This window comes from Aquarana catesbeiana, linkage group LG01 (genome assembly GCF_042186555.1).
Source record: "Aquarana catesbeiana isolate 2022-GZ linkage group LG01, ASM4218655v1, whole genome shotgun sequence".
NCBI lineage: Eukaryota > Metazoa > Chordata > Amphibia > Anura > Ranidae > Aquarana > Aquarana catesbeiana.
The window spans coordinates 166,393,763-166,420,083 of NC_133324.1; the positions used below are offsets into that span (position 1 = coordinate 166,393,763).

General features: G+C 41.9%; 1 protein-coding gene across 1 annotated transcript in view; it reads left to right on the top strand.

Moving 5' to 3' along the window:
• Window positions 1-26,321, top strand: part of SLF1 (SMC5-SMC6 complex localization factor 1) — a 227,738-nt gene that overhangs the window by 52,936 nt on the left and 148,481 nt on the right. The window contains exons 5-7 of the mRNA XM_073624518.1: window positions 4,837-4,996; window positions 19,112-19,201; window positions 21,598-21,651. Of these exons, the coding sequence (XP_073480619.1) occupies window positions 4,837-4,996; window positions 19,112-19,201; window positions 21,598-21,651 (304 nt within the window). The remainder of the gene's footprint in view (window positions 1-4,836; window positions 4,997-19,111; window positions 19,202-21,597; window positions 21,652-26,321) is intronic.

Here is a 26,321-nt window from a genome sequence, read left to right on the forward strand (position 1 = left end):
ATGGATGTACCACATCGATTCCACAAAGTTCCTAATAGATGGTGATATAGTGATAATACTACAGCTGGCACCTACCAGTGGTTGCTTGAGTTTAACTGTAGTTAACTATATAACCCAGGATATATAATATGCCACACAGGGGATGTGTGGCGGGGTGTGTATAGTACGCAATGAATCCTGGTAAGAGGGATGTATTGCGCTCACGGGGACACGAGCATTGCGCAGGCGCGACGTATATACATTGCGCATGCGCGGTGAGCGATCTCCTCTCTAACTAAGAGGAGGGTATATAAGAGTTGACTGATTACCCGGGCGGCCTATCCCATGAATAAGTCACAGGCGTGACGAAACATGTAAAAAGGGGCGTGGCCGAGTGATGGTGGACACCAGGAACTAGTAACTCGGAGTCAGACGAGAGTCGCGGTTTGAGCATATTAGGAGAGGGGACCTGTCCAAGTGGTGGGGCGAACGAGGAGTGGGTAAGATAAGCGAGCAGACGCCTGCATACCTCGGGTCCGCCGTGACCGCAACCCCTAGAGAGTGTTATACAAGTTGCTGTGCTGTGCTGTTGTAGTTGAACACAGTTTGCTGTGTAAATTTCACGTTGCGTTTTTGATTTTAAAAAGTGTGAGTTTAACCCTTGAAGATTTGGCTTGTGTGTTGTTCAATAAACTGGTTATACATATTACACTATTGGAGTATCTCTATATATATTTGGATGGCTGGTTTATCACCATAATCCTTTCTGTTTGGGAGCAATAAGCATTAAAGCCTTACACGCAAGTGGGGGCAATTGAAGTCGGTGAGTGAGTTTTTCATCGGGAGTGTGTCAACTCAACACTCGGGTGTGGTGGAAGTTGGAAGGAAGATATATCACTGTCTTTGAAGGACGTTATCACTGATATTTAATGAACTTTTTTTTTATTTAGCAGATGCTTTTTGTTAATTTTTATTCACATTGGCACATATATATATATATATTTTTTTTTTTTTGGATGCGACATTGCACTGTATCACTCACTGTATGATTTTCATTTATCACTTGGTGTTCACTATATACGTAGATATATGTGTATGCGTATTAGTTCACTGTATATTTATATTTATATATAGGTAAAAGTTATTCCTATAATTTTTTTAATTTTATGTTTAGATTTATTTACACTTTATTTTGTGTTTAAGTAATCACGATAAAAGTGCAGTACATTGTGTGAATTGAGCGCCACTGTTTTGTTCAACGTGGGGTTTAACACCGTTTTACACGTTATAGAAGAAAACACTATATAGGTAATTTTTGTTTAAAGTGGCAGCTTTAGTTAGGTTTTGTATTAACACACATCACACAATATTAACAATTTCCGAAGACAGACATGGGGCTCCTTGTGCAGCCTGTCAGGAGCTACATATAGAGTGGCCAGTTTAAATGCAAGCTGGCATACACTGTTTGCAGCAGACTGAGAGCGTGAGCTCACAGTGCCTCTCACTTCTTGTCAGGGGCACTGAGCTCAATAAACAGCTTGGAGCCTTGGACCAATGGTAAAAAAGCACCATTGGCCCCAACTGTCCCAAAAAATGCCACAGTGGAGGCTCTGCTTTCACTGCAGTGTCATAGAAGGGGGCGTGTATCTAAAAGACACATGCTCCCTTCCAGCCCAGCCCTCTTAACTAGAAGGAAAAAACTTGGGTTTATGTGTATAAGGCCCCTTTCACATGGAGCGGATCCACTCAGCGGGAGATCAATCTGTTGAACCCCATTGAGCAGGCGGTTGACAGGTCCATTTCTGCTCACTGTGCAGGGACGGATCCTGTCAGAGCCCCACTGATCTCTATGGGAAGATCGGATGAAAACGGACAGCATGTCCGTTTTTATCCAATCCGCTGGACAGATGGGGAACGTATTGCCATCCGTCTGTTTTCAGCGGATCTTGTCGGACAGGCGAATCCGAGCAGGTCTATCGTGTGAAAGGGGCCTAAGATTTAACCATAATCCCATGTTTTTCCTCACACCGTTAAGAGGGAAAATGAGAATCTTCTGTTGATGAAAAGGTACTGTTTTAATCAAGCTCAATCATATATTATTATGCTATATGTAAAGAAAAGAAGAGGAAGGCATGTGGCCTGATGCATGAGTCCTTGAAAGAAAGTTTATATATACAAAAAGAAATACTACGTATTCATGAATGTGGATACATAACAATAATAATGATAACACTTGATAGAATAGTAAAAAATTATGCCCATGCAAGGGATAAAAAATGAATGGTCAGCTAACGCGTTTCGAGGGTATTCCTTTTCTTCAGAGCCTTAAAAGAACAGGTCTGTTTTTGTTAAATTATATATTTACTGTATATATAGATATAAAAAAGCTGGATAAGTGGTATGACCTTACGGACGGATTCTCCTTCGCTGGAGCAGTTATCCTTCTACATCACAGCGCTCTCAACTCTATAGGGGGGTATATAAAGATCAAGTTGTCTGTTGTTGGTCTTGGAGACCCAATAGTTAATCCTGGTGTTGCAGCCTCTCTCTCGTATTATGGTCCGTGACTAGATGTCCAGGTCGTTACTGAGCTATCCAGACGGTCCACCTATAGTGGGGCTGTGCAGAGTCCTTTGTTATGTTGTAGCTGTGTGGCACTCAGCGGCGTTAGCGCTCATCGTATGGGTGCTCGGAGGGGCAGAGGTGAGCGGCTGCACAATGCGGCCGTGTGACGTGCAAGCCGGATCCAGGTGGTGCAACCACAAACAGACAACTTGATCTTTATATACCCCCTACAGTGTTGAGAGCGCTATGATGTAGAAGGATAATTGCTCCAGTGAAGGAGAATCCGCCTGTAAGGTCATACCACTTATCCAGCTCTACACCACTCATTCAGTCATCTCTATCTAATATATATATATATATATATATATATATATATATATATATAATATATTTTTTTATTTTATTTTTACACACAGACCAGGTCTTCTGGGGAAGAGGAATACCCTCAAAATGCATTAGGGTGTTTTTTTAGCAGGAACCCTAGGGAATAAAATGACGGTCGTTGCAACTTTTTATGTCGCACTGTATTTGTGCAGCGATTTTACAAACACATTTTTTTGGGAAAAAAAAAGGTTCATGAATTAAAAAAACAAAACAGTAAAGTTTGCCCATTTTATTTGTACAATGTGAAAGATAATGTTACGCCAAGTAAATGGTTACCTAACATATCATGCTTTAAAATTGCTCACACTTGTGGAATGGTGCCAAACTTTGGTACTTACAAATCTCCATTGGTGACACTTTAAATTTTTTTTTTTTTACAGGTTACCTGTTTAGAGTTACAGAGGAGGTCTTGGGCTAGAATTGTTGCTTTTGCTCTAATGCACACGGCGACACCTCACATATGTGATCTAAACGCCGTTTACATATGTGAGCATGACATGTGTATGCATTCACTTCTGTACGCAGGGACAGGGGGCTTTTTAATTTTTCTTTTTTTTTTTTTTACACTTTCTCTGAAAAAAATTATTTTTGATGTTTTTTTTTTCTTATTACAGGGAATGTAAACATCCCTTGTAATAAGAATAGTGCGTGACAGGTCCTCAACAAGATCCCACATCTCTTCTCCAGGCTGGAAAGGCTGAGATTAAAAAAAAACAAACCTCTTTCTGCCTTTCCAGCCGCGTCTCCAGCGTTGAGCCTCTGAGGGTCATAGAGATAACTGGAAATAGGAAATCTCTATGCTCAACTTCCGGCGGCGACCAATTCGTTCTCCGGCTTTCCGGGGCAAGCCGGTGGAAGCACGTCCCCTCCTGCTGCCTGTAAGAACGATGAAGTGGCTGAACTGCTGCTATGATTGTTCTTACGGTGCACAGAATCGCTGGCTGAAAAAGATGATATCTGGATGATGCCTGTAGCTGCAGGCATCTTTCAGATATCCCCACTCAAAATCCAGGACGTCGTATGACGGGAAGTGGTTAAAAACAATATATCATGATTATTTGTATATTACTTACTTATGGTAATTAACCTCTTGCCACTGAGGCCAATTCTGAAATTTCTCTCCTCTTATGTAAAAATCATAATTTTTTTGCTAGAAAATTACTCAGAACCCCCAAATATTATATATAATAAAGAAAATGGTGGTCGTTGCAACTGTTTATGTTACATAGTGTTTGTGCAAAAATTTTTCAAACACTTTTTTTTGGAAAGAAACTGTTTCATGAATAAAAAAACACTTTAGCCCGATTATTTTTTTTTAGTATACTATAAAAGAGGATGTTACTCCGAGTAAATAGATACCTAACATGTCACACTTTAAAATTGCGCACACTTGTGGAATGGCTCCAAACAGTACTTAAAAATCTCCATATGTGACGCTTTAAAAATGTTTACAGGTTACATGTTTAGAGTTACAGAGGAGGTCTAGTGCTAGAATTATTGCTCTCACTCTAATGATCGCGGCATATGTAACCTGTGTGTATCTGGCTCTGATACTAGTTAGTGACTTATAGTCTCAGTAGAATTGACAGACAGTGACTCCATGTCATCCAAATGTCATCTTGCAGATAGTAGAAAGCTTTAATCAAATACTTGTGCAGATCTTGATAGATGAACATCAGGTCAAAAAATCAAGGGGTAAGGGGCAAGTACATGGGCCCTGAATAGAAATAAAGACACACTGAAGGAAGGTGGGGCTAACTGTACAGAGCAGCTCCTAGCTATGGAGTAAGGAATGGACAAAATTTATTTCAAGGGAAACAAACAATGCATGTGTAACATATGTACTGGTGCAATATAAAATTGTCAGATTTCATAGTTGACTGAGTCATGTTATTGTTGCTTTAACAGAGTTCTCACGGCTGGACAAGCAACTGTGTGCGATGCACAGAATCCGGAGGGAGGAGTCACGCATGTTTTTACCAATAATAAAAGCTTTTTGAATGACAAAGAAAAGAGTTCCAATGCTCCATATTACTCAGTGCTTTACCTTGGAGAATATCTTCTAGAGGTAATATTAACTCTAATTCTTTATGTGAAATATGATCTTACAATTTCCTTTGACAAAAGAGCACAGTAAACAAGAAAGTAGTTCTGTTAGAAAACTTAGGGCTTGTTCACAATTGTGCAGAGACCTTTGGTTTTCTCGTTAGCAAACCTCATGTCTGTGCTTTTTTCACATTTGAACTTAGTCTTCATGTGAGATATGGTGCAGTGCAGAAATCTGCAAAATGTTAGCATTTTTTCTGTTCCTCACCGCAGCTCACCCAAAAGTACATCTGTCTCTGTGTTTTTGTGCACCGCAGTTGAGCTGTGGTGCATAGAAATGAATATGTCATGCTGTGACATTACAATTAAGTTGCTAAAAACAAGAAGGTAAACATTGTTCTGTGCTGCAAGCACAAGACACCATCGGCCTGCACTTCTTGGGCATGTTTACAAGCAAACGACAGCTGTAATTAAAGTGGATGTAAACCCACTCTCACCCTTTCTAAACCTCTGCCCTAGTGGTTATCTATAAGGATCTACGTGCCTCCTGCATGTATCCTTACCTGTCAAATGTCTCCCCTCTGTCTGTTATGAGACCCGAAAAACTGCAGATTCTGTGGGCGGGTCTGTTGTCCGTGGCTCGTGGGTGGAGTCGTGATGTCAGTAGACTCCCCACCTACCTCTACACTCCCCTTGGCCAGGCGTTGATATTTCTTACACTGAACTTCTGCTGGTCTTGTGGATTATGCCCATGATCACTAACATCCAGTCAAAACCCAGGAAAGTCATCACGTGACTTCAGCCTGCCCAATCATGCTGAGGTGTGGAGCAGCCAATCCTGGGAGAGCTGGAGAAGAAAGGAGGAGGGGATCTGAAGTACACTGAATGTCTCTCAGGCTTGTGCATGAGATATGTAAATCGACTGTCACTCACAGCAAGGGGGAGAAATGGACATCTATTTCTCTGTCTGACCATTTTTATTTTACTGAAAAAAGATAAGAGGACTGCTCAGAGCTGGATTAACTATTTGTGGCACAGATGACATGAAATCCTATACTGTACAAGGTGCAAGCCTTAATTAAAACATTTTTTGTCGGTTTTACGTCCACTTTAAGGTAAATCTTAGAAGTAATGAAAACATTGAAAGATTAATCTATAACCAGGGGACCCTGGTTCCCACGTGTATGTTGTTCTCTGTATATACATCAACTTTTGCTCCAACCTGGCATTATCCCCACCACCAGTATCGGAGACTTGACAGATATCAGAGGCTGTATTATTGGACTGTTGGAGGAAAAAAAATTTGACTCCATGAAGGCTTCTGTATAATGTGCAGTACTGAAAGACTTCCTTGGGGTTTGTTCACAGCAGCCTGCAGCTAAAGAAAAAAGCATTACGATGTGGTGCAGTGGCATGTGGCGAGGTGGGTTGTGTAAAAGGGCAGCATGTCTGCCTTTTTTGTATAATACACCGCAACTCAGCTCAACAAAGCATTTTAGTGTGAGCAAGGCAGCTCAACTTACATAGTGGGAACAAGCTCTTAAAGTAGTATTAAACACAGAAGTCAATATTTACCAATTCTTAGGTGTGGTTGGTTGGAGCATTGGGTTTTTTGTTAAGCTTACTTTTCTTTATTTTTACTTGGTGATCTTGCCAGTAAATCTGTGTTTTTTCAATAGAACAAGCTGTCCTGCAGATGTAGCAGTTAGGAGGGTTGAGACAAACCATTTAACCCTGACAAGGGTGCTTACAATGATTTTCTTTTACTTATTTAAGGAACACCTTTAAACCAAATGGAAAAAAACTGTTGCTGTAACTGCTTATAAAGTGTATGGCCTATTTTGTTTAGTGTATTTAAGTATGTTAGTGCATCTAACTCTAACCTCCCCCAGACTGACAAAGCTGCTGTGCAAGGATGTATCTCTTACTCCATATTCTAAAGTGTAGGGATACTAATACAGGCAGTGTGCTACTGGCCAGATCACCAGGTGAAAACATAGGTGAAAGCCTAACAAAAGAACACTGATGCAGCCATGACATTTAATCATTGGTAAGCTGCAATATATTACATTTTTGGTTTTGGGTTTAGTACCACTTTAACTCCAGAAGGTTTACTCCCCTTCATGACCAGGCATTTTTTGCGATACGGCACTGCGTTACTTTAACTGATAATTGTGCGCTCGTGCGACTCTGTACCCAAATAAAATTGATGCCTTTTTTTCCCCACAAATAGAGCTTTCTTTTGGTGGTATTTGATCACCTCCTGTGGTTTTCATTTTTTGCACTATAAATAAAATAAGACTGACAATTAAAAAAAAAAAAAAAACAATATTTTTTACTTTCTGCTATAAAACACATCCAATAAAAAAATGTAAAAAATCTGATTTCTTTATCAATTTAGGCCAATATGTATTCTGCTACATGTTTTTTGTAAAAAAAAAAAAAAAAAAAAAAAAATCCCAATAATGGTATATTGATTGGTTTGCGCAAAAGTTTTAGCATCTACAAACTATGGGATATTTTTATGGAACTTTTATTTATTTTTATTTTTTTTTACTAGTAATGGCGGCGAATTATAGCGGGACAGCAACAATGCGGGGGACAAATCGGACACTAAGTGACTAACTTTTGATACTTTTTTGGGGACCGATGGCACAAATTTAGTGATTGGTGCTAAAAAATATGCACTGTCACTGTACTAATGACAGTCAGAGAAGGGATTAACATCAGGGGTGATCAAAGGGTTAAATGTGTCCCTAGGGAGTGCTTGCTAACTGTGTGCTTTAACTATGGGAAGACAGAGATCAGTGTTCCTGCTTAGCAGAAACACAGGATCGCTATCTTCCCTACTAACAGAACATCGTTCTGCCTTGTTTACATAGGCAGACTGCCGTTTTGCTTCTCTCGAGTACGATCGGTGGGTCCCAGCGGACATCGGGTCCGCCGGACCCGATAATTGTCTCCCGCTGTGGCTAATCACAGCGGGATCGGGTTGCTGGCGGTGCGCGCCCCAGACCCAGAAGTGCAGAATAGCGTACCTGTACGTGATTCTGCGCACAGAAGCCTCCGCCCCGCAGTAAATGTACGTGGGGCGGTCGGCAAGGGGTTAAACTAGTTGAGGAGACATAATAGCTTTCTAAAGTTTTGTTATTTGTACACCTAGACCTTTCAGGTCTCTTACATCATCAAAACCCCCTCACCCAGTCCTCGTCAAGTTTTTTTCTACCCTTACTTCCTTAATTCACCGCCACTGGCTCCACCCACTAACTTACTGCCCAGGAGATTGCCAGTCATTTCAAGAACAAAATCGACAAAATTCGTAATGAGATCTCCAGTGTCTAACTTTCTCCTTCAACAACATACCAGGTCTAACACCGCACTCAATACTTTCTTACTTTGACCCTTACCACTGAGGAAGTTGCCAAACTCCTTTCTGCAACCCACATCACTACCTCTCCCCTGGACCCTGTACCCCCTTCGATTACTACAGCCCCCTTTCCTAAACTCTCTAACCCACATCTTCAACCTCTCCTTCTCCACCGGCATCTTTCCTTTGCCACTCAAACATGCACTGGTTAAATAACGTACTAAAAATAACTGGTTGAATACCCACATCCCTGCTCTCGTTTGCCTCTAAGCTTCTTGAACATCTTGTCCACAACCATATAAGCTGCTTCCTCAATGACAACAACCTTCTCGGTCCCCTACAATCTGGCTTCCGCCCAAAAACATTCCACTGAAACTGCCCTACTAAAACTCACTAATGACCTGAAACCAATGGCTATTACTCCATACTCCTAGTATAATGGCCCGTACACACGGTCGGATTTTCTGATGGAAAATGTCCGATCGGAGCGTGTTGTCAGAAATTCCAACCGTGTGTGGGCTCCATCGGACATTTTCCATCGAATTTTCCGACACACAAAGTTGGAGAGCAGGAGATAAAATTTTCCGACAACAAAATCCGTTGTCGGAAATTCCGATCGTGTGTACACAAATCCGACGGACAAAGTGCCACGCATGCTCAGAATAAATAAAGAGATGAAAGCTATTGGCCACTGCCCCGTTTATAGTCCCGACGTACATGTTTTACGTCACCGCGTTTAGAACGATCGGATTTTCCGACAACTTTGTGTGACCGTGTGTATGCAAGACAAGTTTGAGCCAACATCCGTCGGAAAAAATCCTAGGATTTTGTTGTCGGAATGTCCGAACAAAGTCCGACCGTGTGTACGCCCTATTAGACCTTTCCACTGCCTTTGACACAGTCAACAACCCGCTCCTCCTCAATAAAATCTACTCCCTTGGCCTCCACAGCCATCCTCTTTCCTGGTTCACCTCTAACCTATCCCAGCGCACGTTCAGCGTCACATACAACACCAACTCCTCCACTCCTTCTTCTTTCAGTTGGGGGACCCCAAGACTCCATTGTTGGACCATGATCCTTGAGAACTCATTTATTTACGGAAGCCTACCCTACCTTCACCTAACAACTGTATTTAGGTTACCTCCATCGAATCATCCTCTGCAGCTATCACCTTTTGTACCACCTCCCCCTCCCTTTGGATTGTAAGCTCCATGAACACGACCTTTGAGTGGGAGTTGTGCATTAATGAAACCTAGTTTCTATAGTCTGTAAATGATACAGTATAAACCTGGCAAAATATTTTCTTTTTCTTTCACCATCCTTATATTGCCTGTTTCACTGCATCAGAAGGAAGAACAATTTAAGTCACAACTTCAGTCTCTTTCAGACTTTTGCCCCTATTGGAAAGATTTCCTTGCCTGTCAGGACTGCAAGTGATTGTAAATGTCTTCAACCGGGACTCATACAAAAGAAAAACAAAGTAAAGTAGAAAGAGTTAGAACTTCAGACAATGCTTTAACCTTCCCGACCGAATGACAACTGCTCCCTCACTTCGTTCCTTTTAGGTTATGTCAAAACATACTTAAAATTACACCGGTTGTCTTAAAAGTGTCCAACTGCAATACAGTAAGACTCTCTATGTTCTTTCCATGGTGCAGTCACTGAAGTGAACAGACAGACCCATTGTCTGCTATATTTTCAGGTCTGTGGTAACTTTATCCCTCCTGTACAAGTCATTGTAAAAATAAATCACAGTCCAAAGCTAAAGAGTATTTCCAAAAATATATTTTGGGAAATAAGAGTTTTCTAAAATCCCTGTTGAGCAGTATTTTCTTTAAAATGGCTCATGCCATTTATTTTGCTGTCCCATTTAACAGTAATGTCACAATCTTTCCAGATCAAATCAGGGAACATTGAGTATCCCGAATTTCACAAGAAGACCCCCCCCCCCAGCACTAATTAGGAGTGTCTGAGAGATTTGGGGTCCTCATTATTCCTTGCTGGACCGGACAAATTTCGATCCATGTATGGGCAGCTTTACACATACAATAAAACTGGGGGGTGGGGGGGTGGGGGGTGAGCGCTACATCATAGCAACTAGAACTGCCAACAGGCCCACAAGAAAAACAGGAGTTTAAGGATACTGAACCAATGCTTGTATCAGCTAAGGCATGAATGTCCACCTAGTAGAACGTGGAGAATATTTAACCCTTTCATGGCTAAGCCTATTTCTGACATTTGGTGTTTACAAGTTAAAATCTGTATTTTTTGCTAGAAAATTACTTGGAACCCCCAAACATTATGTATATTTTTTAGCAGAGAATCTAGAGAATAAAATGGCGATTGTTGCAATATTTTATGTCACACGGTATTTGTGCAGCTGTCTTGTAAACGCAACTTTTTTGTGGAAAAAGACACTTTCATGAATTTAAAAAAAATGAAACAGTAAAGTTAGCCCAATTTTTTTGTTTAATGTGAAAGATGATGTTACGCCAAGTAAATAGATACCAAACATGTCACGCTTTAAAATTGCGCACACTTGGGGAATGGCGACAAACTACAGTACCTAAAAATCTCCATAGGCGACATTTTAAAAAAAATAACGGTTACCAGGTTAAAGTTACAGGGGAGGTCTAGTGCTAGAATTATTGCTCTTGCTCTGATGATCGCAGCGATATCTCACATGTGTGATTTGAACACCGTTTACATATGTGGGCGCGACTTCCGTATGCATTTTCTTTGCTTCGCGGGGACGGGGGCGCTTTAAAATTTTTTATTTATTTATTTTTTTAAATTTCATTTATTTTTATTTTTTTACATTGTGTGTTTGGACACCCGATCCCTCCTTTGCACTTCAAAGTATTCAGATTGCCGAAAACGACGATTCTGAATACTGTATAGCTTTGTGCCAATCTGTCTCTAGCCGCCGGAATTTGCGGATCGAGAATCGGGTCTTCCGGTGGGACGGGGGGCCCAGGTAAGTGTGGCGGAAGGCGGCGCACGGTTGTTATCCCGCTCCTCCGGGATAACAACCGAGCGGCTTCTAGTTGTTATCCCTGGATAGCCGATCGCCCGCTCTAAAAAACGGTACCAGGATGATGCTTGCAGCTGCGGGCATCATCCCGGTATAACCCCCTAAAGCCGAGGCCGCACATCTGCGTATGCTCGGCGGCAAGAGGATAAACAAAGGACCTGGTGGCAGCCTTGCAAATCTGGGAAACAAATACCTAATGCTCAAAAGCCCAGGAGACACCAACAGCTCTAGTGTTATGGGCTTTGATAGGAAAAGAAAGAACCTTTTTCTTAACCACTTCAGCCCCGGAAGATTTGGCTGCTAAATGACCAGAGCACTTTTTGCGATACGGTACTGCGTCGCTTTAACTGACAATTGCGCGGTCGTGCGCCGCTGTACCCAAACAAAATTGACGTCCCTTTTTTCCCACAAATAGAGCTTTCGTTTTGGTAATCTTTGATCATCTCTGCGGTTTTTATTGTTTGCGCTATAAACAAAAAAAGAGTGACAATTTTGAAAAAAAACAATATTTTGTACCTTTTGCTATAATAAATATCACCATTTTTTTTTTTTTTAAAAAGCTAATTTTTTTCTCAGTTTAGGCCGATATGTATTCTTCTACATATTTTTGGTAATAAAAATTGCAATAAGCCTATATTGATTGGTTTGCGCAAAAGTTATAGAGTCTACAAAATAGGGGATAGATTTATGGCATTTTTATTATTATTTTTTTTTACTAGTAATGGCGGCGATCTGCGATTTTTATCGTGACTGAGACGTTATGTCGGACACATCGGTCACTTTTGACACATTTTTGGGACGATTGACAATTATACAGCGATCAGTGCTATAAAAATGCACTGATTACTGTATAAATGTCACTGGCATTGAAAGGGTTAACACTAGGGGGTGATCAAGGGGTTAACTGTGTTCCCTGACTGTGTGTTCTAACTGTAGGGGGAGGGGACTGACTATAGGAGATGACATCATACCTCCTAGCTATTAGGAACTCACCATCGGCATCTCCTCTCAGAACAGGAATGTGTGTGTGTTTACACACACACATCCCTGTTCTGCCTCTCGTGCCTGCGACCACTCGTAGCCGGCGGTCATCACGACCGCTGGTCGCGAGCATCGGCACCCCCACAGTGCAGCGCACGCCTGCTATCCCGCTTAAAGGAGCAGACGTGCAACTACGACGACTCGTGGGATCGTGGCATCCTACCGCAGTAAAATGACGGCAGCTGGTCGGCAAGTGGTTAAAGAGGTTGTATACCTCTAAAATGAAAAATGAACAAAACATATCCTCATATACAGTGCCTTGAAAAAGTATTTATACCCCTTGAAATTCTCCACATTTTGTCATGTTACAACCAAAAACATAGATGGATTTTATGTGATAGACCTGCACAAAGTGGCACATAATTGTGAAGTGGAAGGAAAATGATAAATGGTTTTCAAATTTGTAAACAAATATCTGAAAGTGTTCCGTGCATTTGTATTCAGCCCCCTTTACTCTGATGCCCCTAACTAAAATCTAGTGGAACCAATTGCCTTCAGAAGCCACCTAATTGGTAAATAGAGTTCATATGTGTGGAATTGAATCTCAGTTTAAATACAGATGTTCTGTGAAGCTCTCAGGTTTATTAGAGGACCTTAGTGAACAAACAGCATCATGAAGGCCAAGGAACACACCAGACAGGTCAGAGATAAAGTTGTGGAGAAGTTTAAAGCAGGGTTAGGTTATAAAAAATAAAAAAACTGACCTTTATGGAAGAGTGGCAAGAAAAAAGCCATTGTTGAAAGAAAGCCATAAGAAGTTCAGTTTGCAGTTTGCGAGAAGCCATGTGGGGGGACACAGCAAACATGTGGAAGAAGGTGCTCTGGTCAGATGAGACCAAAACTGAATGTTTTGGTCTACAAGCAAACCTCATGTGTAGCTGAAAACTAACACTGCACATCACCCTGAACACACCATCCCCACCGTGAAACATGGTGGTGGTAGCATCATGTTGTGGGGAGTTGAGTTGATGGGCAGATGAATAGAGCCAAATACAGGACAATCTTAGAAGAAAACCTGTGAGTCTGCAAAAAGACTTGAGACTGGGGCGGAGGTTCACCTTCTAGCAGGACAACGACCTTAAACATATAGCCAGAGCTACAATGGAAAGATTTTGATCAAAGCATATTCAGGTGTTAGAATGGCCCAGTCAAAGTCCAGACCTAAATCCAATTGAGAATCTGTGGAAAGACTTGAAATTTGCTGTTCACAGACACTCTCCATCCAATCTGATAGAGCTTGAGCTATTTTGCAAAGAAGAATGGGCAAAAATTGCACACTTTAGAAAGTGAAAGAAAGCTGGTAGAGATACTCAAAAATACTTGCAGCTGTAATTGCAACAAAAGGTGGTTCTACACAGGAGAAGGGAGTCAGCTCCCTTGACGATTGAGGAAATAGGGGAGGCCATCCAGTCCTTTGCCAAAAATAAAACGCCGGGACTAGATGGATTCCCCATAGAGTGGGACATGCATTTTAGAGAATTACTGATCCCACACTTGCTTCGGGTATATAACTTCACCCTAAAGACGGAACAGTTGCCACCCTCCATGTCGGAGTCGATTGTCCTTATCCCTAAGCCCCATAAGGACCACCTTCTTTGCGAATCGTACCAACTGATTTTGCTAATAAACTCAGATGTGAAGATTTTAGCCAAAGTGCTTGCCTGGAGATTGAATACAGTCATTGCTACTCTTTTTGGAGCAGATCAGACTGGATTCATCCCAGGGCAATTGACTTCCATCAATCTGCGTAGGCTTTTTAATAACATGCAGGTGATTCATGATACCATGGGCTCTCGGGCCGTTTTGGCCCTGGATGCTCATAAGGCCTTCGACTCGGTCGAATGGCCATATCTACTAGAAGTCTTGGCTAAATTCGGATTTGGAAATGCCTTTATCAGATGGGTACAACTACTGTATCATAAGCCTACGGCTAGACTAATGCCCCGTACACACGGTCGGACATTGATCGGACATTCCGACAACAAAATCCTAGGATTTTTTCCGACAGATGTTGGCTCAAACTTGTCTTGCATACACACGGTCACACAAAGTTGTCGGAAACGCGGTGATGTAAAACACGTACGTCAGGACTATAAACGGGGCAGTAGCCAATAGCTTTCGTCTCTTAATTTATTCTGAGCATGCGTGGCACTTTGTGCGTCGGATTTCTGTACACACGATCGGAATTTCCGACAACGGATTTTGTTGTCGGAAAATTTTATAGCCTGCTTTTAAACTTTGTGTGTCAGAAATTCCGATGGAAAATGTGTGATGGAGCCTACACACGGTCGGAATTTCCGACAACAAGGTCCTATCACACATTTTCCGTCGGAAAATCCGACCGTGTGTACAGAGCATTAGAGTGAATGCTTCCATATCCGATCCCTTTCTAATAAGGAGAGGTACCAGACAAGGGTGTCCTCTGTCACCATTACTGTTTGCACTGGCAATAGAACCCCTTGCAGCACTTATACTATCCAGTGGGGCGATTGTGGGATTGACGATTGGGGGTCTGGAAGAAAAGGTATCCCTTTATGCAGACGACATGCTGATATATTTGGCAGACCCCCAGTCATCTCTCCCAGCCCTGCTGGATACTATCCGGCGGTTTGGTCATTTCTCAGGTTTCTAGGTTAACTGGGACAAATCTCTCCTATTTATGATAGACCAGACAGCCTCTATAGTGTTGCCTCCCGCATGCCCACTACAGATCGTCCACTCTTTTCGTTATCTGTGGGTTTTGATACAGCACCCTATCTCCTCATATGTAAAAATTAATCTGGACCCTCTTATTGGTAGATTAAGGAACACACTGAAGATGGTCAAATCTTCCTTTAACATTACTAGGTAGGATAAATATTTTTAAAATGATTTTTCTGCTGCGCTTCTTATATATTTTGAGTAATTCAGCAATCTATATCAATAAAGCCAAATTCAAAGAGATACACTCCATCCTCACTAACTTTATCTGGAGGGGAGGAGCGGTTTGGATCACAAAAAACACCTTGCAAATACCCATTCTGGAAGGGGGTCTGGCACTTCCTTGCCTTCAAACCTATTATGTGGCCTCGCAACTGGCACATGCACATTGGTGGTTCTATCCCGAAGCCAACAATGCGGCCACTACTTTGGAGACAGTAATCCTTACCGACTATGAATCTCTCCAGAACCTCATACATAGAATGTCACTCAGGGGAAGAGGGGGTACAACTATTCTAGCCATGACCCTACGGATATTTAAACTCTCTAAGCTATTGCCATCTGACTCACGAGCCACGCACTCACCGAATACCCACGGCTGCAAGAATTTTCTCTTCCTAGATAACATGTTTCACTCCTTTGCGGACTTTCAAAGAGACTTTGGTCTCCCCCCCAAAAGCATATTTCCAATATTTACAGATACGTCACACTGCCGCAACAGTTTGGCCTTCGTAACATAGATATCCAACCTTCCCCGATTGAACGTTTATTAACAGATCCCTCTCATACAAAACTTGTCTCTACATACTTTAAAAATCTACTCCACACCACGACCAACAGGCTTTGCGCCACTAAATGTAAATGGCATGACATACCCGAGCTGACAGAGGATATCTGGCAGGAGGTGCTTCCTGTCCAGGTCGCCTCTGTCATCCCGAGACAAGGTGATCCAAACTAAATTGCTATACAGGTCCTACTTTACACATTGCTTGCTTCATAGACTGCATAGAATACCCTCCTCTCTGTTTTTCCTGGTGTGGCACGGCTGATGGCACATTCTTTCATTTAATGTGGAAATGTCCACCAATTCGAAAATTCTAGTCGGAGGTCTTTATTAGCTCAATAACTCAGGTACCTAATATATGTAATCCCCTGCGATTCCTATTAGGATATATGGATGATGAAGGAATGTCTAAGAATGTACAAACCTTTCTACGTATAGTCTGTTTTATGCCAAAAAAATCAATAACCATGCATTGGAAATCTCAATCCTCACCTACCATAACCTTCTGGCTCACTATTGTTAACCATGCTATCCCCTTGTATAAGTTGACATATGGGATTTGGGATTCCTGGGTTAGCTCAGACCGTACCATAACACCTGCCCCCTGATCTGTGGGATGAAATTGTAACATTAGATTATGTTAAATTTATGCATATAGCTAGATTCCATTGGGATCAAAACAAGCAGATTAGATATGTAATTGTCAAGTCGTTTTATGTATACTGACTGGATACCTGAAGACTGTTTTTGTTTTCGTTACGATTTGAGCGATGTTCGCTCAAATGTATACATATGTATTTGTTTGTTTGTGTATAAAACAATAAAAAATGACACCTTTAAAAAAAAAAAAAAAAAAAGAAATGCCAGGATCCAATACTGGAATAGACCATTTATTTTTAAATTCCTTTTCCATAGACTAAGTATGATCTGTGCGAGTATGTGAAAAGTATTTTCGGACTTAGCCAGTCTTTTAGTGGCCATTAGGCAAAGATTAATAATATTAAGATTAATACTTTTCTACATAACATCTTCAAGTACAGGAGGTTCTATTCTGATTCAGGGTCACAGGAAATGAGACTTGTAGCATTTTTGTCCTCTGGAAACCGAGGGTTCTAGAAGTGGCAAAAGTTTTCCAGCTTGTTGGAGGAGGGGAGGGCTTTAACAGACAGGCAGAGCTCCAAGGAAAGCGGAAGTTCAGGTGGGTAAATGTCCCTCCCTCACATTTTAGTTCCGTTTTTAATTCGTTGATGAAAATTGGAATTGATTTTTGTCAATTGACTAAATTCAGGTTTTATTTTTGTTTAGTTTTCGTCACTGAAAACCTGCAGCTGACCAAAATCATGACAAATATTTTCATTGGCGAAATCAACACTGTTTGCTAAGTTGCATTTATTATCATGGTGTGTAAGAGCTCTTTCACATAGCCAGTCACATGCGACCAACGCAATCCAGTGGCATGAATCTGTGGATTCTTGTGGGTGAAATGACCAGGGCATGCGATTAGCAGCGGACGTTCGACCTATTTAAACTAATGGCAGGCTGATAGCGGCTGCCACTGTTTTCGTGTAGCTGTACACAGAGCGGTTAGGGACAGATGTGTGAGCCATGATGCAGCTGACTTTGTCCGGGCTCACACATCCATTCATAATTATATTTATCTGTTCTGTGTGCAACTACATGTGAACAGCAGCAGCCTCTGTCTGCCCTGCTATTAGTTTAAATAGGCTGAGCAGCTGCTGCTAATTGCATGGTCCAATCATTCCAACCACAAGAATCCACAAATTCTTGCCTCTGGAATCCAGTGGCCGCATGTAACTAGGCTGTGTGAATGTGGCCTTAGAGGCTTCCCATCTATCATTCTTGGTGAACCTGTCTTTGGTTAATTTTCCATGTACTGTAGTTTTAATGAAAGCGTAGTCACTAGTGGGCTGAAATAAATGGCTTACTAGGAAAGTGCAGTATTTCATGTTTCTTATGCCGCGTACACACGGTCGGACTTTTCGTCTACAAAAGTCCGACAGCCTGTCCAACAGACTTCCGACGTACCTTCGGCGGACTTGCGGCAGACTTTCTTACGAACGGACTTGCCTACACACGACCACACAAAAGTCCGACGGATTCGTACGTGATGACGTACACCGGACTAAAATAAGGAAGTTCATAGCCAGTAGCCAATAGCTGCCCTAGCATGGGTTTTTGTCCGTCGGACTAGCACACAGACGAGCGGATTTCGGGGTCCGTCGTACTTACGACGTAAAGATTTGAAGCATGTTTCAAATCTAAAGTCCGTCGGATTTGAGGCTAAAAAAGTCCGTTGAAAGTCCGGAGAAGCCCACACACGATCGGATTACCAGCCAGCTTTAGTCCGTCAGCGTCCGTTGGACTTTTGTAGACGAAAAGTCCGACCGTGTGTACGCGGCATTAGTTTTCACCATTTCCAGCACCAATTTTTCTAAAGCCGTGGATTTTAGAATATAAATGCTGAATGTAAACTAGTAAAGATTATGCAATGCAGTGAAAGTAATGCATGTGTTTCACATCTCAGTTTCATAAGTGTGTCTTAGGTTTAAACATTTACCTTTATCTGATAAAAACAACTGTATTATTCAGTCAAGTGTATTTTTTTTTTTTTTTTTTTAGGGCTGGTTCACACGGCAATTCACATGGGGAGCGGATTCATTTGGAATGGGCTCAAATTGCACTGCACCGCAGCAGAAGTAGTTAATGGACTACTTTTGGAAATGCACTACAACCAGACTGCATGGTACTGCAATCTGATGCAAAAGTACCATGCAATCTGGTTGCATCATTTTTGGGGTGTCGTTAACATTGACGCCAGTTGCAAATTGCAACTTCTGTGTGTCTTGATTGAAGTGAAGGAAATGCGAACAGGGTGTAGGTTTCCCATGTGAACAGGGTCTCAAAAATATACAATGATCATATTTTTAATGTGTTGTGTGTGTTTATAAGATTAAAAGATGATTGTTACAGCTGAATGTCCTGTAAGATGATGGCTATGATGGGAGGATTGCTGTTTTAACACTTCAGGTGTAGAGATAACAACAGTGGCTCAACTTGGTGGCTTGATCACTGTTTAATCATTGTCCTATGTAGCTAGCTATGTCCTGTACATGATTTGGATGTATGATGGCTCTAGCGGCTTCAAAATTAATATTTTATGGTGGTCATAAAAAACGTAATCATCTTACAGGATCCAATTGAAAACATTTCAAGGGAAATGACTGAAGAACAGATTGCAGAGCTAAAAAGTTCCATCTGGAAACGATTTTGCATGGCACAGGTGAGTAAAGTAGAATTACTCAAAATGTGAGACTTAGGCTCGGTTCACACAGGGGCAACACGATTTCAGCGCGACTTTATACGGCGACTTCAACGCGGCTTCAGCGCGACTTCAGCGTGACTTCAGCGCGACTTTAAGCAAATTACAACGCGACTTGAAGTCGCCTCCAGGACAGGCGACTTTGGCTGTGGCCAATCACAGGATAATCAGCTCTCTGGGAGGGAGGGGTTTGCCTGGGCAAACTAAATTTTTTCCCTGAAAAGTCGCTTGACTGTAGAGAGAGATCCGACTTGGAGGCGACTTCCATTGATTTCTATGGTACAGGTCGCCTACCAAGTCGAATCCAAGTAGTACAGGGAGTACGCTCTGAAGTCGGAGCGACTTCAGTAGTGTCTATTAAGACGCTCCCATTCACTGTAATGTGAATCTCTTTCTGGGGCGACTTGAGGGCTTACAAGTCGGATCCCAAGTCGTCCTAGTGTGAACCGAGCCTAACTTGTTCTGCATTGATAAGCCTTCAGTGGCTTGGAAGTCACATACATGAGTAGTAAAATGTCTTTATTATTACTAAACAAGTCCACTTGAATGTGTCTAACATCTACTAGCTACACCTAGGAGATCATATATAAGAGTAGAGAAAAGAAATTGAGGGTTTGCTTTTAACAATCAGAATCAGTCAAACCGCTAAATTCACAAATTAAATACATATAAAGGGTCTGCTTTGCAATTCTCCCCATCCATTTTTAAGACTTACAAAGCAAAGTCTGGTGCATGATTTCATTACAGTTAGGGAACACAGTGGTGTCCATTCTTCATCCCATCCATCTAGAAAGTGAAAGAACAGCAGCAGACTGATGAGGTTATACCCATGTTCATTCTCCTCTTTCCTTCTAGCACACCTGATTGGCTCATAGTACTTCTTCCTCTTCCAAACCACTGCTGTTTATGGAGATTGCAAGAAGTTGATTTCAAGTTAACTTGAGATACAGTAATTACAGTAGTTGCACTAAAAAAAATACCTTTAATAAATGCACAGCTGCCTTAACTTATTTATTACAGGTATTTATACAGTGCCAGCAAATTGTGTAGCACTACAATTTATTCACTTCAGTTCCTGCCCTCACGGAGGTCCCTATCTCACATGAACATACAAACTATGTCCAATATAGGCAGGAGTCGATTAACCCACCAGCATGCCTTTGTGGGAGGAAACCAGAGAACTCAGCAGAAAAACCCATGTAAACACACAACGAACATGCAAAATTCAGGACGATAGTATACTGGTTGGGATTCAAACTGAGATCCCCAGTGCTGCAAGGCAGATGTGCTATCCATGGAGCCACTGTGCTGCCATTTGTGTCTTTTATATTTGCCTGGAGTTCAGCTTATCACTTGCTAGTTCTCAGCACAATTATTACAAGTAAATTATGGTTGTTTTCTTGCCTGCACTTTTTTGTATTAGTAAGGTAAAGTTGGTCCCACACAGAGGAATCAGCTGAAATTATGTGGTGGTTTAGGCTGGCCATAGACAGTTTGAATCTTGTCCGGTTCAGCAAGAACTGGAAAAGATTCAAAAAAGGGTCGCTGGTTCGAATCCCAACCACGACACCATCTGCCTGGAGTTTGCATGTTCTCCCTGTGCCTGCGTGGGTTTCCTCCGGGTACTCCGGTTTCCTCCCACACTCCAAAGACATGCTGGTAGGTTAATTGGATCCTGTCTAAATTGTCCCTAGTATGTATGAATGTGTGTTAGGGACCTTAGGTTGTAAGCTCCTTGAGGGCAGGGACTGATGTGAATGTACAATGTATATGTAAAGCGCTGTGTAAATTAACGGCGCTATACAAGTACCTGAAATAAAATAAATAAACCATGTATGAGCAGGCTAAATGATTGATCCCTTTGGGTACAACCAGAATGCCATATTTTACATGCAAATATTGCTAGCAGCTGTTATAACTGCTAGCAATATTCACTGTCTTCTCATGGGGGGGTGGCTTCCCCTGCCGAGAGAATACAATGGCTCGGTGGGAGGGATTTCCCTGTCAACACTGTCAACCCATGGTTGCAGGAAAGAAATTTGCTCCATGTATGGCCTGTCTTAGATGGTTCAACAAAAGTCAATTACTCAATTGACTTTTGTCGAAGGAGCTGGCTGAAATATTGTTGTCCAAACAACGACTGCAGTCAATCAGCATTTGATGCTTTCAGAATAAAATAACCAAGCGGGGTGGTTTTGTCTATCCACGCTGTTTGTATAGATGGAGGAATCTATCATTCAGCTTGCAGGCTGAGCAAGAGAATTCTATTGATGTATGGCGAGCTAAAGTTTGTATGCTCCCACCGGTCATAATTTAATCAGTATATTTATCTTCATAGTAAATATGTTTTTTTCTAGATATGCCGCCAAAGGTGTACAAGAAAGTTCACAGGATTTTTTGAGAAGCTTAAGGTAGGTTTATTGTATAGATTGTTTCTATATTGGTGAAGATTACTTTAACAAGATAAAAATATACCCTTGTTTTGCAACCATCTCTCATGGGGTTCTTCTATGTCCCTGCACCCTGTTACCCTGGTTATGTCTTTGTCTTGTTTCCAGTCTTCACTTGTTTGCTACCTCTGTACTGTTTTGCTGTTTACAGCTGGGCAGTTTCAATGGCCTTGCTCTGGCTAGTTGTTCTGTCCCACAGTTCTATTCTCGTCACCAGACCAAATTATACAGGATTTATATAGCGCCAACAGTTTGCAGAGCGCTTTACAACATGTGGGCAGACAGTACAATTACAATACAATTCAATACAGAGGGCTCTGTTCGTTAAATCTAGGACTATAATAAAAATAGGGCACTTCCAAGATCGGCATCTTGCAGAAAGCAATCCACCATGTACTGATGACACTGAATGCTCTGCTATCTCAGTTTGTCTGTACTAATGCTTTGACATCCAGTTCAGACTTTAGCTTTGCCTCAGGTATCGATCATCAGTCTCATTGCTCCAGCCATAGCACCCTCCAAGCCAATTAGCCGCTATCAGCAGAGTCACACTGATTGTTACAATGGCCTTTTTTCAATTTTCTACAACTCCGCTTTCACAAACCTGCAACCTTTCCTTTTCTGAGTCCTTTTCACTGTCACAGCTTGACAGCAGCCAAAATCAGAAATCTGGTTTAGACGTTGCCGCACAAGATTTAAAGTGTGCCTTGATGACCTTTTGTAAACCAAAAAATAAAAAACTATGGTTCTGCAACAGAAAATTCAAAAGGTCACTGAAGACTTTGTAACTAAATTGCGAAACTTATGAAAGCTTAAAAAGAAGTGTGACAAATTGAGTTTGGACCCTATCGTAGTAAAAGCACAGGCGTCATGAATAAAGGGCACACATACTTTGTATGCTTTGCAGCTAGTAGATATAAATAACTGTGAATGAGAGTTGTTCCTAAAGATGTCGCTGACTTTTCAGCATACATTCTGGTCCATACTGAGTACTTCCTAACTGTCTGTCCTGCTCTCGCTATAGTTGTAAAGCTTGGAGGTCACAGTTCCTAACCTCCTACTAAAAATGCTAGATGCTTGTCTGTCATGCTGCCCCCTCTTTCTTTATGACTTTTAATCCCTTACCTGGCACAAGTCTGAGCAGGGCTGGACTGGGACAAAAATTTGGCCCTGGACTTCATCCAGACCGGCCCACTTTAATTTTTCAAACACACACAAAAACAGTATATAAACTGTTGTATTGCACAGCATTGCAGAGTATTGTGGGGGCATTGCAGAGTATTGCACAGCATTGCAGAGTATTGCACAGCATTGCAGAGTATTGCACAGCATTGCAGAATATTGTGGGGGCATTGCAGAGTATTGCACAGCATTGCAGAGTATTGTGGGGGCATTGCAGAGTATTGCACAGCATTGCAGAGTATTGTGGGGGCATTGCAGAGTATTGCACAGCATTGCAGAGTATTGTGGGGGCATTGCAGAGTATTGCACAGCATTGCAGAGTATTGTGGGGGCATTACAGAGTATTGCACAGCATTGCAGAGTATTGTGGGGGTATTGCAGAGTATTGCACAGCATTGCAGAGTATTGTGGGGGCATTGCAGAGTATTGCACAGCATTGCAGAGTATTGTGGTGGCATTGCAGAGTATTGCAGAGTAGTGTGGGGGTATTGCAGAGTATTGCACAGCATTGCATAGTAGTGAGGGATGGCTGAGCATGGATGGATGGATGTCTCTGTGCAGCGCTGTGGGCACTACACATACAGCCCACAGCGCTGCAGACATCCATCCATCCCCCTCCCCGCTCACTGTGTACCGATCAGTACACAGGAGGGGAGGAGAGGAACCGGCGTCATCAGACGGCGTCATTTGACGGCGAGATCACATGGTAAACGGCCGCGATCAGCGGTCATTTACCAGGATCCGTGATGCGTGGTCACGGATGTGTTCGGGTGTGCGCCCCAGGGGGCGCGCGAGAGGGGAATTCTGGGAGGACGTCATAGTACGTCCTCCCAGAGTTATCCAACCGCCCTGCAGCCGTCATTCGGCTATGGGCCGGTTGGTAAGTGGTTAATATTAATTTAATGCCACTGATCAATTATTAATTTAATGCCACTGGTCATGGTAACTGATGGATGAATAATTTAACCATGTCCAGTGGCAGTACATTTACAGTACAGATTAACCCCTCCCCCCCTCCCCCCACCATGCTGCATATTCAGTTACTTTATAATTTAACCATCACCAATGGCAGTACATTTACAATACAGATTTACCCCCCCCCCCTCCCCCCACCATGCTGCATATTCAGTTACTTTTAGTAACTGAATATGCAGCATGGCGGGGGGAGGGGGGGAGGGGTAAATCTGTACTGTATAAATGTACTGCCACTGGTCATGGTTAAATTATTCATCAGTTACCATGGCCAGTGGCATTAAATTAATAATTGACCAGTGGCATTAAATTAATATTAATGCCTGGCATTAATATTAATTTAATGCCACTGGTCAATTATTAATTTAATGCCACTGGCCATGGTAACTGATGAATAATTTAACCATGACCAGAGGCAGTACATTTATACAGTACAGATTTACCCCTCCCCCCCTCCATGCTGTATATTCAGTTACTTACTAGTAATTACTATTATTATTAGAAAAGTTATTATTACTATAGTGCTGCACTGCTGCTTACTTGAATGATGACAGACTCAGTGACACTATAGCCTTGGTCTCTCTGTACTTGTTGCTGGTGGTGGTTCAGAACTTCTGCTCCGCCTCCTCCTATGTCCCCGGGCCGCCTCCGCCCTCCGTCCGTGAGTGACGTCACGGCGCCGGGACAAAGAGGCCGCCCAAATAGCTATATTGATAGCTGTTAGGGGGAGTGCCTGGGGGAGTGTCAATGCCTGCCTGTTCTTTTGTGACGCCGGCGGCCGGCCCGCCCGCCGAGTGCAGGAGCGGAGCCGCCCGGCGCCAGGCGTTGCTCAGACGGAGAGAGACAGTGACACAGTCACTGTCTGACATCTGAGTCATTGTAGTGGCCCGCTGCCAATCGGCCCACCGGGAATCTCCCGGTAGTCCCGATGGCCAGCACAGGCCTGAGTCTGAGTAAAGTATTGATGCCAGGTTTTGCATTTGCATAGAAGCTAGTCAAGTAGCATTTTCAGTTTGGCATGACATAGTATGTCAAAGCGGTAATAAACCCAAAAACAGACATTTCTTATATCGCGGCTTACCATTTCTTAGATTTGATGGCTGCATTCATTTTTTTTAGGCTTTCTTTCTTTTATTTTCAGCTGGTGATTCGTCCAGTAAATCTGTTGTTTTTAAAAAGCACAAGCTCTCTAGAATGTATCAGTTACAGAAATGAGACAAACCATTTAGTACTAGCAGGGGTGCTTACAATGATCAGATTTTTTTATTTATGTAAAACTAGGGCCGAAACAACTAATCGATTAATCGACAAATAATCGATTATAAAATTAATCGATTACTATTTTCATAATCGGTTAGTCGGCCAGTAACATAATGTGGTTAAAAAAGCTAAAATTAGCCCTACATAGTACAAAAAGAGCAAATAATCTCTACTGTAAATATTACTTTCACTGTTGCACAGTAAAAAAACGAAGGGCTAATTTTTAATTTTTTTTTAACTCCATTATGTTACTAAATGTCTTAGGCCTGGTTCCCACCCATGTCTTTTTTGGTGCTTTTTGCAGAAATGCACTACAGTTCATTTAATGTTCACATCTATGCTTTTTTTAGCTGCTGTGTATTTGGAAAGGGTCAGGGACCATTTTCAATGCAAAACAGTGCTTTTTTGGTTCAATATACTTCAATGGAGAAGCTGCAGAAAAGCATGTAATATTACAGTTCTGTTTGAAAATCTGCAAAACAGTCTAGAATTTTTTTTTTCTTTAAATAAAAAAATTTGATCTGAGTCTGATGATATTTACCAGATTCAACCTCTAATGCTGTGTACACACGAGCGGACTTTACTGCAGACTTTGCCCGGCGGACTGGATTTCTTCAGACAATTCGATCGTGTGTGGGCTCCAGCGGACTTTGTTTTCTCAAAAGTTGGACGGACCTAGATTTGAAACATGTTTTAAATTAATCCGTCGCAATCGAGTCCGGTCGAAAAGTCCGCTCGTCTGTATGCTAGTTCGACGGACAAAAAGCCACGCTAGGGCAGCTATTGGCTACTGGCTATGAACTTCCTTGTCGTACGTCATCACGTACGAATTCGACAGACTTTGGTGGACTGTGTGTAGGCAAGTCCGTTCATTCAGAAAGTCCGTCGTAAAGTCCGTCAAAGTCCGCCGGGCAAAGTCTGCTGTAAAGTCCGACCGTGTGTACGCGGCATAATAGTATATAGAGTATATCTCTTCTGTCTGTTATTCTCTGAGAGGATTAAAGATTTTACTCCCTAACCATATAGTTGGATATTTAGATTTACCCCTGCATATAAGGATATTTAGGAATAAATTGCCTTTTTTTAAACTTTACATATTAACTAAATTATACACCACACTTTTTTTAAGGTTATTAACCGATTAATAGAAACAATAATCGGCCAACTAATCGATTATGAAAATAATCGTTAGTTGCAGCCCTATGTAAAACCTTTTA